This window comes from Calonectris borealis, chromosome 2, assembly GCF_964195595.1.
Source record: "Calonectris borealis chromosome 2, bCalBor7.hap1.2, whole genome shotgun sequence".
In the NCBI taxonomy this organism is placed as follows: Eukaryota; Metazoa; Chordata; class Aves; order Procellariiformes; family Procellariidae; genus Calonectris; species Calonectris borealis.
The window spans coordinates 15,056,170-15,075,554 of record NC_134313.1 but is presented as its reverse complement, the minus strand read 5'-3'; the positions used below and the strand labels follow the sequence as shown (position 1 = coordinate 15,075,554).

Sequence of the window (19,385 nt, the reverse complement as noted above, 5' to 3'; positions counted from 1 at the left end):
TAATTTTCACTCACTTCTGTCATCAAGCTTCTTGCCTTTTGTGCTTTGTTACCCCATGAATGAGTCTTCCATTCATATTGTATTATTACTGACCTCTACTTGAACTTTCTTCCTCTCCTTCCACATATATTATTCGACTTTTCCACTGTGACAGGGAGTAAGAAAGGAAACGACATATTGCAGACTCAGAAAGAATTATAGTCTTAACTTCTAGCAGAAGAAGTGTGTGTTTTGGCTCTTGAAAATGAGAACAGAGTTTCATACCAAGGAGAGGCAAAATATCAAATGTGTTTCTGCAAAATGTATCATAACTGCATGCAAATTGAACTGGTTCTTCTAAGACATTGAGTCCTCCCGTGTGGCAGTGCCTCTATTTGCTGCTTCTCCCTTTGCCTTTCAAAGAACTTTCAAGGAGTAGTAGTATTAATGCCAAGAGTCAAACAGCCGCTACTCTAGTCTAAAAATCACAGTTTTGTATTTGTGTCTAACTAAGGCTTGCAGTTTTTTTGGTCAAACTTCTATTTTTTAACGTTGCTCACTTGCTTACTGAATGCATGTGTGAAAGAATAGCAACAGGTTGAAAATACAGCCTCAGAGAGGTGGTCAGTGTCTACAGAAGCTTGTAGACCCTGCTTTTTATTCTGTGCATCCCCTACTGCCAGAGCCCCTCCCGGTCCTCACTCTGCACTCCATTCCCTTCAATAGAACGTCTCAAGGGTCACATATTGCAGGCTCCAATAACTCTTCCTCTATCCCAGAAAGTTTTAGCTGAATCTTTTTTTCAGCGTTGCCATCATTGGCTTCACTCTCAGCCAAACTCTGACATGGGTCTTGGTAGTGCTATAGCACTTGCACACTGGAATTGCAAGCAAATGCGTCACCTTTAATGTCTGGGGCCTTGAGGAATCAAAGGCAGGAAACTTCATTTGGTACATGCAAACTTCCTTCAATGCTGGTTATTCTTTGCAAGATTTCCCTGAAACGAAGGAAACAAAATTCTTGATGATCATATGACTGTTGGCAATACTGAAGCAGGTTTTGTGCAAATATCTTGTCCTAATACATTGCTGGTAGCCTTTAGTTGTATGCTAGTGTCTTTGGAGGTGAAATTTTGAGCCTACGCCTTCATTTGTGACATGCAGAAATGAGCAGACCGCCCCTTCCTCCTCAGTTAGCTTCCTGGCAGAGTGGCAAGTTTCTGTTGCCAAATAACACTAGGAAGATTGTTAATTTGTTATAGAAAGTCCATTAATTTTTTACTTTCTCCCCATCAAACTCCTCCACTCATTGTAGGTGGATGCACTGAAGATAGTTACTGGTGTAAAACACATAAGCTCTTTTACTGACTTTAGGATGTTTTCAATTCTGTCATTTTCTCTAACCTAAAAATCACAGGCTTTCTTATTGTTTGTTGTGGAATGCAGCACTTGAAGTAGAATAATGCTATCTATATAACATTAGGAAACATTATACAAAATTAGGTAACTGGTCTCCTCCCAACTGTCCTCCTCTTGAAACTGGTGAGTATTGTCTAATTCAGAGGAAAGTGGTACCTTCTCTCTCACTACTGTGTTCTTGATAACCGAGTAAAAGAGAAATATGCACAACCTGATCACAGTATTGAAACTTGTAGTGGGCTAAAACACTGAGTTTTGGAAGCTTTTTTATATGGAATTATATGCTTCTTCAAGAAATGTTTTTGAGAAAATTGCCTATTAAAGTTATGTTTAGATAGTTGGATTGTTCAAAATTATCCTCAAACCCTATGGGAATTCATGACCATGTATGGTTGTATGGAAAGATTATTGAAAAAGACATTTGCTAGAACTGGTAATGGAAACTGGCTAATCTCTGAGAGGTGCGTAAATTATTTGCTACACGCTGTGTCTTTTAGACTAACTTTATAAACTAGGATGATATGGTGTTTGTGTTTCTATCAGGTTTTAAAGATTTCTGTACAGCATGTTATTCTGTTTAATATCTCACTGTTGTTTATTCCATTTTAGGGAACTTTCTACAATTCTATTAAGTACAACAAGGAGAAAGCATAAGCAAATAGTGGGTGTACAGAAGTAACAAAACCTAAATGTTTTATGCAGAAAAGATTCAACAAGTGTCTCCTATCTACGAAGAACGAATCAAATTTTCACATTCTGTGACATTGCAGTACAATCTTGGATCAAACCACACATGCTCTTTTAACAAAAAAAAATTGAATGATACTATTTGCACTGATCTGATGATGTGGAAATAAAATATTGAAAGGAATGCCGTTATTGTTTTCTTTATTCTTCGGGTTTTGCTGCACTGAATGGATTTACTAAAACCAATACAAGGTTTTATTCACAAAGCCATCACTATGGGATTAAAGAAACCTTATAGGCAAAACTTGTTGATATGAAATTAGTAAGACCTAGGGTACTAACTGAGTTTCATAGTAAGCATAAGATTTTAGAAGTAGAGAAGGGAAATACAGCCACACAAATCTTGTTATCCTCATTGGACTATATGATTAAACTGCTGGGATCATACTGAGAAGGTACATCTGTGCTACAGTACAGCTGCTTGGATGGAATCAGGGGTCCAGTTCTATCATTCTTACTGGTGTTGAGTAGCATTTTACTTTGCCAATAGTTCTTTTGAAGCTTAAGAAGCTAATCATGGCCAGTGTGAGAATGACACAAGTCAACTGCATGTTAATGGAAGGCAAATACTGCAAGTAATGCAGGCTGATTAACAGGAAGTTTATTTGGCAGAGATATTTAAAACATGAATTTTGCCATGACCAGTAAGTTCCTATTAAATCACAAAACAGATTCCAGTCCCGCTGAAATCAAGGGAAGTTTTCCTGTTGACTTCAGTGATGTAAAGATTTGGACCTCCTTTGGATTTATCTTCCAATTTAAGATCATTTTTCTGATGCTTACTAAATGTTCCCCAGTGTTTATACATTAAAATGTGTTGCCAATTCAAATAGCGTTGTCTTGTACTGTAAAAACTAAAATAAAATATTTGTTTTGGCATCTTTGTAAGTGGAATTTTTGTCATGTTTAGAACTTACTCTACACTGCTAGCTGCACGTAGCAAATGTTCCCTGCTCTTTAAAAACATTTTTAGTACATGTTTAAGACATTAATTGTAACTTTATGGATTGGGTTTCTTGCTCAGTGGATTTACACTACAGTACGAATCTAACTCTTAATTATTACCAATTGTTTGAAGTCCTTCTGCACATCAGATTGTTTTTGCCTGTAAGACTATAATTTTGTCTTTAATGAAAAGATTGTAATTAATAATACGGTGTTAAAGTTTTAAGTTACTAACTCTGTGGTTTATTCCCTCTCTGTAACAGGAGAGCTGCTTGTGAGCTAATGCAAGCTTCTTTTTGATTATTTCTCACAGAATTACTTCTTTTATTTGCTGAGCATCTCTGCTCAAGATCAGTTTATTTCTAACGATGTACTTGGTGACTCCTGTTAGTACCACCTTACGTGTTGGTATCCTTTGTCAATTAATTTATGTAGCGGATCCTGAAACAATTGGCGATAAAAGTTGGGCTGCAGCTTATTTCACTAATCTGCAGGGTTTTTTCTGTGTTCAGGGACATGATTTTCATCCCTAAATGGTTTGTGATGCATGATACTTTTTCTACTAACATGCTTTGCCTTGACTTTCCTACTTCCATCCCTATTGTATAGTCAGTCTGGTGGGGAGTTTGCTTTTTTTATACTTCAAACATAAGCTCTTGTTTGGTATTCCTGTGTAACATCACTCATTTGTTTTCCCTCCCTACAATATGAATCCACTGTTTCAGCAACCTTACCTTTACAGTCATGCAGCCGCTTCTGTGGGATGTGGCAATTCTTTCTGAGGTTATGGAAACCTCTTCCTTTCTCTTACTTCCATTGCTGTCATTTTCTTGAACTGAATGTGGCACTTTTGTTTAGGCTTCTCAGTTTCTTAAGAATCTGTATCCCTAAAAACCTTCTTGTTGGCTTATCTTGCAATTTGTGTCTGATCTCTACTCCCATTTCCTCTGATTTCCCCATTGGTTAGCTAAACCTTAGAGACTATTAATACGCATCTCTGCTAATTCTCATCAGGTCTTTTCTGTTGCGTTTTTCATGCTCTTTTATTTTTGTGTACTTTTCCATATATCTGTAAGACTGGTGCTAGTTCTCATAGAGATTGTGAATTTGAATCTGAGGTCACTGCATTTTACGTTTGCTTTGTTGAGTGCCTCCCACTTAGGTTTAGTACAGCATATTCAATTGACCTTCAGTTTTACTCTAGTCTCCCAGGGTGAGATTCACTTCTAACTTTCGAAGTCTACACTGGCAGCTAAAGAATTTTTTCTACAGAGTTGTTGAGATGTATAGAAACATCTGCTTTTCTATGTTGACTATAAAAGGGGTCTTGATAAGTGGTTTAGATGTCTGCATCTCTAGGTAGCGCTCTCTACATTGTTTACACGTAAGGTTAAGTCTCATGAGCTGTATAATGTGTATGTATATTCTTGAGAATGAAAATGAGCTGCTGGTTTGATTGTGTTATGCAACAGCCGGTTTCTTTCTGAAGTGTTGTATTTTTAGAAGCAGCATTTCTTTTTCATGGGTCTCCCAACAGTAATTTTGAACAGCTTAATGAAAGAACTGAAGTAGATAATGGCAAAACTTTCTGTTACTGAATTTAGAACAAATACGTTTAGTGATTTTGCTTATTTCTCACTTTGCCTGTGGAAGAAAGCTTTAAGTATTAAGCTTAGTGGGAGGAGGAAGGTATACAATTATTGAGTTACAATTTTATTGTTGAATTAACAATATTGTTTTCCTTTTAATGATTTACAGGAAACCTGTTTACCTGTAAAACTCCAGCAATTGCAGATATTGTGATACTGGTAGATGGTTCTTGGAGTATTGGCAGATTCAATTTCAGACTTGTTCGACTGTTCCTGGAAAATCTGGTTTCCGCTTTTAACGTGGGATCTGAGAAAACAAGAGTAGGTAAGGTGCCGTATTTTTTTCTTAATATTTCTGTAGCAATGTAGAAATTTCGTGATTTCGGGATAGTTATCAGCTTAATGCTACTTATTTGTGCAAGATTCATCCTCACCTGGAACTAGCACTTCTGTCATAACAGTAATGCTGCTGGAATGTTTGTAATATTAATTCCTCACAGTTTGCTGTGATACTCAGCTTAAGTAAACTCTAATGCAATCATAGAATCATAGAATCATAGAATCATACAGGTTGGAAAAGACCTCTAAGATCATCGTGTCCAACCGTCATCCCATGTTGGGATGCCCACTACACCATGTCCCTAAGGGCCTCATCTACACGTCTTTTAAATACCTCCAGGGATGGTGACTCAACCACTTCCCTGGGCAGCCTGTTCCAATGCATGATGATCCTTTCAGTGAAGAAATTTTTCCTAATATCCAATCTAAACCTCCCTTGGTGCAACTTGAGGCCATTTCCTCTTGTCCTATCGCTAGTTACTTGGCAGAAGAGACCAACCCCCACCTCGCTACAACCTCCTTTCAGGTAGTTGTAGAGCGCGATGAGGTCTCCCCTCAGCCTCCTCTTGTCCAGACTAAACAACCCCAGTTCCCTCAGCCGTTCCTCATAAGGCTTGTGCTCCAGGCCCTTCACCAGCTTCGTTGCCCTTCTCTGGACACGCTCCAACACCTCCATGTCCTTCTTGTAGTGAGGGGCCCAAAACTGAACACAGTATTCGAGGTGCGGCCTCACCAGTGCCGAGTACAGGGGCACGATCACCTCCCTGCTCCTGCTGGCCGCACTATTTCTGATACAGGCCAGGATGCCGTTGGCCTTCTTGGCCACCTGAGCACACTGCCGGCTCATGTTCAGCTGGCTGTCAACCAGCACCCCCAGGTCCTTTTCCTCTGGGCAGCTTTCCAGCCACTCTTCCCCAAGCCTGTAGCGTTGCCTGGGGTTGTTGTGACCCAAGTGTCAGTGGAAAAGAAAAAACAGTGGAAACATTCTTACTTACTTCAGTCAGCATTAGATCAAACCCTTGCAGTTTAATTTTCGGAGGAAGAATGTGCCAATGAATGGCTTTTCTCTTGGTGTAAACTGGCTCAAATGTTATATTTCTGTTCTGCTACTTATATTTTAGTCTGTTCAAAAGCACATTAAATAAAATTGTTCTTTTTCAAAAAACAATTTCTTGGAATCTTACTAAACTCTGTAAAAGTTGTGTACTCCTCATTTACTTTCCTTAGTACTTGAAAGAAAGGCTTTGAAAATAAATTGAGGAGTTGCCACTAAGAACAACTTTATAGTATTTTTTTGGCATCAAGCAATGCAGTTTTTCTGGTATGGTAGCAAAGCTACTTATGGTAGGCTTACTATGCTAAGCTCTTGGTAACCAAGTACATAAAGTGTAGATACTTGGAAAAAAAATGCTTTTTTGTCTAATGGATTACCTTAATTTCTGGTTCTTTAGGACTTGCACAGTACAGTGGTGATCCCCGAATTGAATGGCATTTGAATGCCTATGGCACAAAAGATGCTGTTTTGGATGCAGTCCGTAATCTACCATACAAGGGAGGGAATACATTAACAGGTACAGTGTATGTTTTAGCTTTTGCCTTTTATTAAAAAACATTCTCTGCTGCACAGACTACGAGGTGTTAGTGCTTATTATGAAGGGTAAAAAGGATAGGGTTTTTGCAGCTTTCTAATGGCTTTATCCAATGTCAGTGAAGTCTTTTCTGAAGTGCTTGTCTCATTGGCTTCACTGAGAATCTTTCTGATGGAGACAGGGTCTCATAAAACAGAGTGTACATGAACTCTCTGTGCTGGAAGTAAAATCTTTTACCTGCTAGGAAGAAAATGCAAAATCCATTCATAATGTTCATGCACAGAGCTTTATTCTGGAGAAGGAAAGAATGCTGTTTTAATATCTGACAACTGGCAATAGTAACTTTTCAAATGATCACCTGGGGCTTTTAGATTTCCATTGACCTTTTAGTAGTTAGAGTACTGAGGCCCCAGAAGACACTTAGTGATGGATAAATGGGGGATGCCTGTCAACCTGGGAAAAATACAGTCTCTGAATACAACTCCAGTATCATCAAAGCAGCAGTTAGTAATATTGGCTGTCTTGCCAGGAGAATGATATATCCAAAGACCCAGACATGGCTTTAAGTAAATTGCTGCCTTCCTTTTTTTTTTTTGTTTTTGATGGGGAGAGAAGGGGAGAAAGAATGTGAAAGATTCTCCTTCTCTTCTGCAACAGCCTTTATTTTGGTAGAAGGAGTGATTGCAGTGGGACATAGGACAGAAGGACTCTAGTATGATTTTAGGAATGAGGTTACTGTGAGGTAGCAAGTGGTAAATTATCATGATTTTTTTATATGGATGTTAAAAGACGGTGAGTTAGGAACCTTTGCTGTGGGAGACTTAAGAGAGTTTTCAGATGGGATCTCATTGTGATGTGTAAGTTTGTCCTGAGGAGTTGTTCTTCTTCCTTGCCTTTAAATAATTAGCAGTTATTAAAATCAGATTCTCCCTATTTAAGCTTTTCTTCAGCTTGTAAATTGGAAAGAATGAACAAACAAACAAAGTAAAATAAGATTGTATGCAATATGGGGATTTACTAAGCTATCCAGAACATGTGCTTTCATATAAGCAATGTAGGTAGAAGGAGAGGGGACTTCCTATTCTAACTTTGTAGAGTAAGAAAGAAAAGATGATGCGTTCACAGGAAGATCAATTTAGGTTTTCATAGCCCCTTTAAAATACATTGATTGATCAAAAGGCTGCTAAAGATGAATGTCACCTTCTCTGTAGTTTAGGTTGCTTGTTGGAATTTAATCTTTCAGTAAATAAATTCTTCTTTTATACGTATTCTTCATTAAAAGGTTTCTCAGGATTTTTAAATTGAGTGGAAAGACTAACACTGTGATATTAGTAAAATGAATGAACATTTTTCCCTTTTAAAGTCTTTTAAAATGTTTCCTTTTTTAGGTCTTGCTTTAACTTACATTTTGGAAAACAGCTTTAAGCCTGAAGCAGGTGCAAGACCTGGAGTATCTAAAATTGGTATACTGATCACTGATGGGAAGTCCCAGGATGACGTTATCCCTCCTGCTAAAAACCTACGAGATGCTGGCATTGAGCTGTTTGCTATTGGTGTGTATTCTGCCATACTCATATATTGTGTCCCACTATACTCTGGTGTATTTGTATCTGTTGCCCTCTATATTCTGTCTGTATCATCATTAATTTAAATCTTCTTTAATATATTCTTCAATTCATTGCTGCTATAACTGGAATTTAGCAGTATACATGGATGCTACATTATCAGGAGACAGCTGAAAAAATGCCAGTTACACTAGCAGAAATTAACATCTTGAAGTAACAACAACAGAGCCGTCTGTGGTTGGTCATTAAAACAAATAGAAAGAATTGGATTTTAGTAATTTTTTATCAATGCCTATGCATACAAGATTTTTTTCTTTTTTTGCTGCAAATATTTTCTTTATTTTTCTTTCCAATGAAAGGTGTAAAGAATGCAGATATAAATGAACTCAAAGAGATTGCCTCTGAGCCTGACAGCACGCATGTCTACAACGTTGCTGATTTTAACTTCATGCATACCATTGTTGAAGGTCTTACCAGAACAGTGTGCTCACGAGTAGAGGAGCAGGAAAAGGAAATCAAAGGTGAATAAGAAACAAGATCTAATGTAACTTACTTAATACGAACTTAGAGCTACAAATCCTATTCCAAATACCTGCAGTTCTAAGCTGGCTTCTGGCACTTGGCTCACGCTGTATATTCTTTTGCTCACAAGAAAATACATTGTCAGGGAAGTTCCCTTCCTAGGTATGTTTTATGCTTGCTTTGATACCTTTGATCTTTTGCTCTCTGTCTTTGATAGTGGTAAACATTATGGTATTTGGTAGTACCAAAAAATACAAAAATATACATTCATTCTGCTGTAACTATTTCCCAGTGGTGGGGAAGGAAAATTTTTTTTTTATAATACACAGGTTTGGGGATGAATTACTTTAACAGCTGCACATGGAATTGTTACGTTTGTGCTGTGCTTTCCATCTCCTACCTTGCTGTTTTTATTGTCTCATAAGTTTTCAAAATTTGCAACTATTAAGATTGCTTTGTCCCTTCCGGATGATGGATTTTTTTTTTCTCTTTCTTATTTTATACAAAAAATACATTTCAGAGCATAAGAAAAGTGGTGTTGAAGAAAATTGTTCTTATATAAAAAAGCCTTCTCTGACTACAACATGTTTTTTTTGCTTTTCTGAACAAAAGAAATGGGTATGAAAAAATGTTGCAATTTGTCAGAGAAACAGTCCTACCAGAGGAAATTCTGTCTGAAAGGCTTCAGTGGATTTTGTTTGTATTGCTTGGTTTGTGATTCTGCAATATCACAGAAATGCTGAGTGATTTTTCAATAAGCTTGTAATATATATCAGTGAGGAAGGTGTCTTCACACATATTTCTACCTGTGCAATGAAAAAGTGTGTAAGGCTTCATTCCATTTTTTTCCTCTTTTATTCACCTGGAAACTGGAAGACAGAATATTAGCTGTGTCTTGTAGGGGGAATAAGCAGTCGGTTGGGAAATGGAGAGGAAGAGGATGGAAAAACCATAGAGAGACGAGACATCTTTGTGGAAAGGAATGATTGCCAGAGAAGATGACCATTCACTACATCTTTAATCTGCTGACAGGCAGCATATCAGTTTCCAACTCGCAGAGGAGCACAGGCAATCGCAGCTGTATATGTACTTGGATGGTTTTCGTGACTGGGAGGAAGGCAACCTGAAAAAAACACCCAGAAAGAAAGGGCTTGAAAGAGTGATGGGAGGAAGGACAGGAAGGCTTAGTTTTGTATTTTTGTCTCTTTTATATAAAGGTTTATGAAAGACCAGGGAGGCTTAGTCCCAGTGAAAACTCCATGTGCAGTACTCATTATTAGTTCTTTGTTTCCACTGAAAATAACCTAAATAAATGTGCAGTAGCCAATTATTTGATTTTCTGATGAGGAGTGATCTTTGGAGCTTCAGCAAATGCAACAAACCAAATAATTATTTTACAGAGGGGAATAAAAAAAATTGTGTTGTCTCTAACCTAGGAACAATTGTTGCTTCCCTTGGGGCTCCTTCGGATTTGGTCACATCTGAGGTAACAGCTAGAGGATTCCGAGTTAGCTGGACCCATGCACCAGGCAAAGTGGAAAAATACAGGGTTGTGTACTATCCCACTCGAGGAGGACAACCGGAAGAGGTAATAGGAGGAAAAGGTTCCCAGAAATTTTTAATACAACAGCAGGAACTAACCAGACAGAAAATCCATGGCCTTATTTAAGTCTACCCTGAAATTCCCGATGTGGGCTCTGAAGCCCACTACAGAAAGGAGATATGGTCACATTGGATGGTGGTGAAGGTTAGGTAGTAGCCAGGCTGCTCTTCTGTCATGTAATTTAAAGTAAACGTACTATAACAATGAGCACTTTTGGGGGGATGTGGTGAACTGCCTGCATTTTTGCTTACACATATGGTTTCTTGAACCAATTCTATAGACTTTCCCTGCACCATTCTGTTTACAAGAACAGAAGAGGTAGAAGCTGATGGTAAGCCAGATTTTCAGTTCTAAGAAAAAATAATTCATGAAAGGAAGATGATACGGGTGTATATTTTGTATACACAACTGGTCACTGAAAATTTGGAGAGAGGTCTTTATCTGAACAGGACTTAGGCATTTTGGAGGCAGGAAAAAATGCAGTGCAACAAGCTTTTGGCTTCAGCTGACAACTTACAAAATTGAATGGAAAGGCAGAAGAGCAGAAGGATTTAACTAAGGATATATTTTATTTCTTTTTGTACTAGAAACTTGTTTAGCATGGATATGTGTTACTGTCAATTTGAAATACTGTGTGTGTACGTATGTAGTACTAAAGGAATACTTACGATGATATAGTAATTATAATAAAAAGTGCCCAATATACACTCTTAAACTGTATTCCATACACTTTATTTATCTAAGCAATTCCTTTGTTCTAAATGGCTTCTTTTAACAGCTAAACATTTTGATTATGTATATGGTTGCTGTTCTTTTTTTCAGACACTTTATTGTACATATAGGTAGCAAAAGCAAATTTGATTTATGAATTGAACTTTTGTACATTGATTCTTAGATGCCAGTGTAAAAATTGCCTGAAAGAGAGATTGATTGATTTGACGGTAATATAGTTAGTTTGCTTTATGCGTATTTAGTTGAATTTTCTTCTAAACAGGTTGTGGTAGATGGAAGCTTATCAACAGCCGTTCTGAAAAACCTGATGTCTTTAACTGAATACCAGGTAGCTGTATTTGCTATATACTCAAATGCTGCTAGTGAGGGTCTCCGTGGAACTGAAACTACACGTAAGTATCCTTATCATGTTTGTTACACATTTGACTGTCTGCATTTAATCACACTGTGTAAGCACTAGTCTTTGTGAAAAAGAAATACAGAAGGGAGTCTTTTTCAATTTAGCTTCTTTTAATGCATTTGCCTTAAGTTAATTTCTGTTTGAATTAATTCTGGGCTAAGTTCCTAAGTCCAAGTGCTCTGTGGATATTTAAACACTGAGAAAGGTTTTATCTCTGGGCTGAACTTTGAAGTCGGTTGTATTGAACCCTAAATTAGAACATTCCTACACTTTGGGTGTGGAGCCAAGCTTTATAAATTAGGTTTGTGGCTGAAGATCATCTCATGAGTGGAGGATTAGGTGGGACCAGAAATACCTGCATGTGATTCCTACCAGTGCCAAAGATTTCAAGGTAACCTCTGTAAGTTCTTTCCTCAATGATTCAGTTATTTTCTGTCTGTAAAATGGTGACTTGGGATATTGTTAGAATGAATACGTTTACAGTTTTGGGTTCTGTAATGAAAACTATGCTAGTACCTGAGATAATGTGCTGCTATTGATCATATCAATTTTATGTATTTGTATACAAAATACGGTTACTTTTTTAGTAAATATGACAGATATTAGGAATGGAAGCAAAGAGTAATTTTTTAGTTCAAACCAGGAGCCAGGAAGTCAATATGTGATATATCAATAGCTGATATCTGCTGGAAGAACAACACAGCAGGGCTCAAGCAATCTAGAAGATTTCTACAGTGCTTTGACAACAACTTCCTGACATAAGTCATTGAGGAGCCAGCAAGAGAAGGTGCTCTGCTGTAGCTGATGATACTTAAAAACAAGGAATAACTGATGGGGGGTTTTAAAGTCACAGGTAGCCTTGGCTGCAGTGACCATGAGATGGTGGAATTCAGGATTCTAAGAGGAGGGAGGAGTGCAAAAAGCAGGACCAGAACTCTGGATTTCAGGATAGCAGTCCTCAGTCTCTTCAGAGATGTGCTTGGAAGAATCCCAAGGGATGTAGCCCTGGAGAGAAGGGGGATCCAGAAGAGCAGCTTGATACACAACGATCACATCCTACAAGCTCAAGAAATGTCCATACTGACAAGTAGGAAATCAAGTAAAGGTGACAGGAAGCCAACATGGATAAGCAAGGAACTCCTAACAGAACTCAGACATAAAAAGGAAGTGTATAAGAGGTAGAAGAAGAGACAGATGACCCAGGAGAAGTATGGAGTCGCTGTCTGATCTTGCAGGAGTAAGTTTAGGAAAGCTAGGGCGAACCTGGAGCTGAATCTGGCAAGGGATGTGAAGAACAACAAGAACAGACTCTACAAGTGCATAAACAGTAAAAGGAGGACAGGAGAACATGGGCCCACTCCTGACTGGAACAGGGCACTTGGTGACAAACGAAGTGGAAAACACCGAGGTACCCAGTGCCTTCTTTGACTCAGCCTTTACCGGTTAAAATGGCCTTCAGAAATCCCAGGCTGCTGAGGTCAATGGGAAAGTCTGGAGAAAGGAAGACTTACTCTCATTTGAGGAGGACCGGTGTAGGGAGCACTTAAGCAAACTGGACGCACATAAGTCCATGGGACTGGATGGGGTGCACCTGTGAGTGCAGAGGGAGCTGGCTTATGTCATTGTGGGGACAGCCTTGATTATCCTTGATTGGTCATGGTGACTGGGAGAAATTCCTGAACACTGGAAGAAAGCAAATGTCAATCCTTTGTGAAGCAGGATCTGGGGAACTACAGGCCAGTCATTGTCACCTCAATCCCTGGGAAGGTGACGGAGCAACTAATCCTTGAAACCCTTTTCCAAACACATGAAGGACAAGGACGTGATTGGAATTAGTCAGCATGGATATATGAAGGGGAAAACATGTTTGACCTCATGCAGTTCAACAAAGGGAAGTGTGATAGTCCTGCCCCTGGGGAGGAATAACCCCATGCATCAGTACATGCCGGGGGGTGACCATATGGAAAGCAGTTCTGCAGAGAAGGACCTGGGGGTCTTGGTAAACAACACACTGACTGTGACCCAGCAATGCACCCTTGTCACAAAGAAGGCCAAAAGCCTCCTGGATTGCATTAGAAAAAGATTGCCAGCTGGTTGAGGGAGGTGATTCTTGCCCTCTGCTCAGCACTGATGAGACCACACCTGGATGCTTGGTCCTGTGCAGGGCTTCCCAGTGCAGGAGAGGTGTGGACTTACTGGAGTGAGTCCAGTGAAAGGCCACAAAGATGATTAAGGGCTTGGAGCATCTTTCATAAGAGGAGAGACTGAAACAGCTATGGCTGCTCAGCCTGGAGGAGAGAAGGCTCAGGGTGATCTTATCGATGTGTAAAAATCCCTGATGGGAGGGAATGAAGAAGAGGGAGCCAGACTCTTCAGTGATGCCCACTGACAGGACAAGAGTCAATGGGCACAAATTAAAAAACTGTGAAATTAAATCTGAACAGAAGACATGATTTTATTGTGATGGTGGTCAAACACTGGAATAGGTTGTCCGGAAAGGTTGTGGAGTCTGCATCTCTGGAGATATTGAAAACCCAACTGGACATGGTTCTGAGCAATCTGCTCTAGCTGACCCTGACTGAACAGGGAAGTTAGTTAGACTAGATGATCTCAAGAGGTGCCTTTCATCCTCAATGGTTCTTTGATTCTGTGTTAGTGCTAATCTTCCCACTCTGAAAAGAAAATAAAATAGGATCATATAAAATTATTCGAGACTTCTATTTTAGTCTCAGTCTCCCAAAATGTCATCTCCAGCCATGTTATACCCCATAACACAGTGTTAGGACCTGTTTAATTTATTGAGGCAGAGAGAACAGTCACATACTGAGCCAACAGGATTGTTTCATATTGCACCTGGTATTCCTTTGAAGTCACCTAGTCAAGTTCTGACAGAGCCCAGCCCTGCTGGCTTTCTGAGATCTGATCAGATCACACCCCAAGGTCATGCAGCATCAAGCATTTGATACAGCTGTCTTTGATAGTGTGTTGGAAGTAATAATCTGACATGTGCAAGTATTAATCACTCCACATGCTAAAATACCTGCAGTTTGGAAGTATTTTTTACTATCCTAATGGAGGACTATGGAAAATTTGTAGTTTACATTCCTGCCTTTGTGTGAGATACTGACAGATTAAAATAGCCACCAATCACATTTGTTCATATAGAACATTGAAAATAGCTTACAGGTATGTGAAATCTAAATAGACACATTCAATATGCATAACGTACAGATAATTAGAAAGGTTTCTGATTTAATAGTCGCTTCTAACTTGAAATAAATGTGAAATGCATTCACATTTTAATTTGCTGCAAATATATTTTTACCTGTTTTAATTTATTCCAGTTGTTTTTTAGTAGGTTTAATTTATCCCTATGTTATCAGACTATTAGGATACTCTGGTGACTGTCCAAGATGAAAATCAGCATTATCTCCTGGATATTTGTATTTGAGATTCTGAGCTCTTCAGCTGAAAATTCCAGTAGAAAACACCACTTGTTTAATTTCCAGTCACCTCTTCATTAATTACTATTTATATTGCCAGAGTATCTAGGAGGTCCTGTTGAGAGTTAACACTAGTCGTAAGTTAGAGTTAGAGGATACTTTTCTTGTGGATTTTTAGAATCAAAATAAGGAAAAGGACAGGTGATGGATACTCTCTCTGTGATCCTGGGGGGAGTTTGAATAAGAATGAGATAATGTGGTAGAAAGTGCCTTCAAAATATGTCACATGTAGTTTCTTTCTGTAGGTATCAGAGGTCTGAGTGGAGCTCTGAGGGAGGAGACTGAAGTACATTTGAAAATGTTTATGGGTAGTTCCTCCCTATAATTAAAGGAAGTGTGGGAATTCATGGGAATATAAGTCAACACATCAGCAAGGGTTTAAATAGGATGGAGGTAGGCTGTGAAAGTTTTGGAAGTGAAGTAGATGGGTAACCTGGCAGTGGAAACCTAAAGAGAGGCCTGGGTTGAAGTTTTGCCCACGTTTACAGACCTGAACAATAGACTGAGTAAACGGCCTCAATGAATAAGGAAGGACGAGGCTGGCATGTTTTGTATATGGGAAGTTAAGAGCTCCATTAGAGCTTGTTGAACATAACGTAATAGATACACTACTCCTTGGAGTTGTCAGCTAGACAGGCTGCAATTTTTCTTTGGACAAGGAGATTAAAGAAGCTCTGTGAATTATTAGCATTGTAATTGGAATTGGTTGCTGAATCTGTGTTTGCAGATTAGATTCTTCAGAAACGTGCAAAGCAGAACTTTGTAGAGGCTTAACATCCAGCCTATTACAGTCTCTCCGAGTTCCTAATAGGAAAGATTTGATACGAATTACCAATTGCCTTCTGTTTTTTTCAGACATTGAGTCATTTTAGGGACTATTCTCAGTGTAGAAGTTCCAAAGGAGCAGCCAAAGTTCCCTTGTATCTCTCCAGTGACTGGATATTTTGGTGGGATCCATCAATGGTGTAACAGCCCTGGGATGTTATTCAGTGAAAGAAAGAAAGTGAGGACAATCAGAGAAGTGCAAAATTCTATCCTAAAGAGTTACAGAAATACAAAGAAATATTCAGGAACCCAGATTGGCCCTATGCTCTGGTATCAGGGCCTTAAATTCACAAGTAAACCCCCTAATAATGTTTGAATTTCACTCAGCCTTCTTGGTTGTACTCACCAGGTTAGCATTTGCGATGATTTGCGATGGACGATCTTGTCCGCATTTGCATAATCCCCCTGGCATAGACCTGGGAGCAAATTTGGACAGTCCAGGCCTTAAACCCACAACAGTTTGTAGTCAAAATATTTTGACGTGCGCAGCGTGCTTATTGAGGGTTTCCTCCAGGGTGTCCTACCTCATGGCTGTCTCTCCCTTGCTCTGTCTTGGGAACTGTTGCCAGAGGGAGCCACCTCTGGAGACTACTACTTGTTCCTAATAGCAACTGTGCCCATTCAATAGCGAGTGGTCATCCTCCTGCAGATCAGGGTGAAGGTAGGGTGAGATCTGAACAGAGTGATTTGGTGCTTGAAGAACAGAAATCCTCCCACTTGAAATGTTCAAAGCCATTTAGGACAAAGAGCTGAAATGCTTTGTAAGGGGTAACTCTGCCCTGGCGTTAGAACTGGTTAGCTCATCATTTCCTTGTTTCTCTAATTCTGTGTTCTTTTATGTAATAATCAGCTCTTCATAGTTGTGGCATACAGATCGCACTTCCATGCCTGGAGATAGCTATATTCCTTTGTGTTTCCTGGAGTAAAATAAACTGTTTGAAAAATAGCTGGTTGTTCAAGTGAGACAACTGAAGTGTCTGTCTCTTGTTCCACTGTAGTTGCCTTGCCAATGGCATCGGATCTGCAATTGTATGATGTGTCACAGAGCAGCATGAGGGCGAAGTGGAATGGAGTAGCGGGTGCCACAGGTTACATGATCCTGTATGCTCCCCTCACAGAAGGATTGGCAGCAGATGAGAAGGAGGTGATGTATTGGTCTTTCATTTGAATAGCAATTATTCAAAAAATAAATGTTTTAAAGAATAAACTAGTACGTGGCCTTTAACCTCCCACTTGATCAGCAAACACTTTGGGTTTTTTTTTCCATGACTGCCTTAAGTACTGTATGTGTTACTGACTATGAATATAGTGCAAGTACCAGTTGATTATTTTTATATGTCATCGCCATAAAAATGCAGCAATTTCAGCTGAATTAAAGTGACTCTTTTGAAATTATATATGAGATGATACTATATCATCATATAAAACTAACACTCAAAGGAAGAAAAAATAAAGTAAAACTAAGATACTTTCTAAGTGTGTTATCAGAAGAATATGAAGTTTAGCCTTTATTTTCATCAGGACCTTTGAAGTAAATAAAATTTGCAGATGTGACATTTATTGGTTTTCTTTTAGCTCTGTTCAACTTTTATTTTTAAATTTAAAAATAATGCCTTCCATCAGGTGATTTTTAGAAGGTATTTTTAGAAGGAAAAGAAGATGCAACAAGGTAAACTCCAGTCTTCTGTCACTAAAATAGTAAAACCAGTAGACTTTTCTAAAGTTGCTAGCATAGTTCCAACAGAACTTCTGGTCTGGGATTTAAAAGTTTTTATGCTCAAGTTTCTATATGTATAATTAAGATTATGTACAACATCTCTGTTCAAGCAAGAACAGTAAAAAGCATGCAGGGGCATGCGAACTTGTGGAGAGTGTAGGAAGCCACTGAAAGCTCGCATAGACTTGTGCTCTCTGCTAAATGAGTGGCTGTGAACACATAATTCTGTTAAAAATGGGGCCTCCCTGAAAACTGAGCCTTACCCCAAAGAAAGACTTTTTTTCAATAAATAAGTCAGTCCATGTTAATGTGGCTCTCAGTGAAGAGGTGGAGGAGGAAAATGATACACACCTTAAATAGCAACAAACTGAACGTCAATGTGCACGGAAATCAATTTCTCCTATGAAATTTCAGTCCTATGACCACAGGTGAAACAAGGTGTAGCTGGGAATGAAAAGCTCTTAGTAGCTGCACATTCTAGAGAGGACTATTTTGTCATTGCTAATGTGACTAGTTATTTTGAAAGTCCTCTAACCTGTATGTTGGCTTTTGACTTTTTGAAAATTTTGTTCTTTTGATTATTGTGCAAAATCCCAAAATCTTGCGCCAAGTACCGCAGGCAGAGGATCAGGCAAATGCTCAGCAGAGCATTTGATGACGTATCTAATTTCAAGTGTGTAAATAGTGTTCTTCCCCATTGTGAGCTAATTTGGAAATAACGTGTCTTTTTTATTCATGGTGTTTTTAGATAAAAATTGGGGAGGCCTCAACAGATCTTGAACTGGATGGACTATTGCCAAATACAGAATACACAGTCACAGTTTATGCCATGTTTGGAGAAGAAGCTAGTGATCCCCTTACAGGACAAGAAACTACATGTAGGTAGCACATATCTATATTCACTGCAGTGTTAATAAAACTTCAGAATAGTCTTTGCACATATTAGAGCAGACATCTGATTTTAAAATCTGATTTGAATAGTCTATAGGGCAAGTTCTTAACTGTACTTAAGTTTCTCAGTGTGAATACTTAATTTATAGAGGCTGAGGATATGAGTTGCTACAGCAGAGCTTGGTTTTGGAATAGGATTGTGAACTCTTCTCTCTTGTTGGTAGTGGTGCTGTGGATATCCCTGTTGATCTTGGTGGAACTACTGACAGTTTTCTGAACTTGCTGAAGGTGAATGAAGGTCACCACGTAGAGCTAAATTGAGACCGCTCTGTTTAGCCTCCTGTAGCCAGAGAACCAGGTGTGGGGGGGAGCCTGCTCAGATGCAGAAGTTCATTCCTCTGGCTCAGTAGTAGTACAGACAGAAAAGAAGCAAAGAGAAGGTTTCTGTCCAACCCCTGCTGCCTAACATCTGGTAAATGAAGGGTTGGAAAGTGCCTATACACTCATGATAGATGGTGTGTTTTTAATAAGCAGCAAGAGTTTTGCCAGCTAGATTCTGTCCTCTGCTAACTGTACACAGCACTGTATGTCAGCTCTCTAAATAGCCTCAGCATTTGGAAGACAAAGCAATTGAAAATAAGTGGTTGTGCTGCTGGGATATTTCTGCGACTGTATTCAGTGACATCTCTATTGCTCCCAGCAGTGGAGTGATTGCTTCCTCTTGTTTTGTGCTCCTGGCATGAATAAGCCAGTGGGAAAGTGACTTACATTTAATAGGTGAGAGAAGTTCAGGCATGCGAGTGCTAAGAAAAAGAAGGGCCAGAGCAATTGCTTGTAAGGTCAGCAACTAATGATGGAAGAAGCTCTAGGAATGCTGTTTGAAATGGCTCATCTCTGAGAGGGCAGTTGTAGACAGACAAGTGCCAGTAGCAAACTACTGCAACCTGGGCATGTGTGTGGACTTGAAATGAGTGTAGAAGATTCTTAACACTTGGAGAATCAAATCTTTGGCTCTTTGTCC

At 39.0% G+C, this 19,385-nt stretch overlaps 1 protein-coding gene across 1 annotated transcript in view; it reads left to right on the top strand.

Moving 5' to 3' along the window:
- Positions 1-19,385, top strand: part of COL14A1 (collagen type XIV alpha 1 chain) — a 135,141-nt gene that overhangs the window by 36,815 nt on the left and 78,941 nt on the right. Inside the window, exons 5-12 of the mRNA XM_075141236.1 lie at positions 4,848-5,003; positions 6,469-6,588; positions 7,995-8,159; positions 8,531-8,692; positions 10,130-10,281; positions 11,291-11,420; positions 16,755-16,900; positions 18,222-18,351. Coding sequence (XP_074997337.1) covers positions 4,848-5,003; positions 6,469-6,588; positions 7,995-8,159; positions 8,531-8,692; positions 10,130-10,281; positions 11,291-11,420; positions 16,755-16,900; positions 18,222-18,351 — 1,161 coding nt within the window. The remainder of the gene's footprint in view (positions 1-4,847; positions 5,004-6,468; positions 6,589-7,994; positions 8,160-8,530; positions 8,693-10,129; positions 10,282-11,290; positions 11,421-16,754; positions 16,901-18,221; positions 18,352-19,385) is intronic.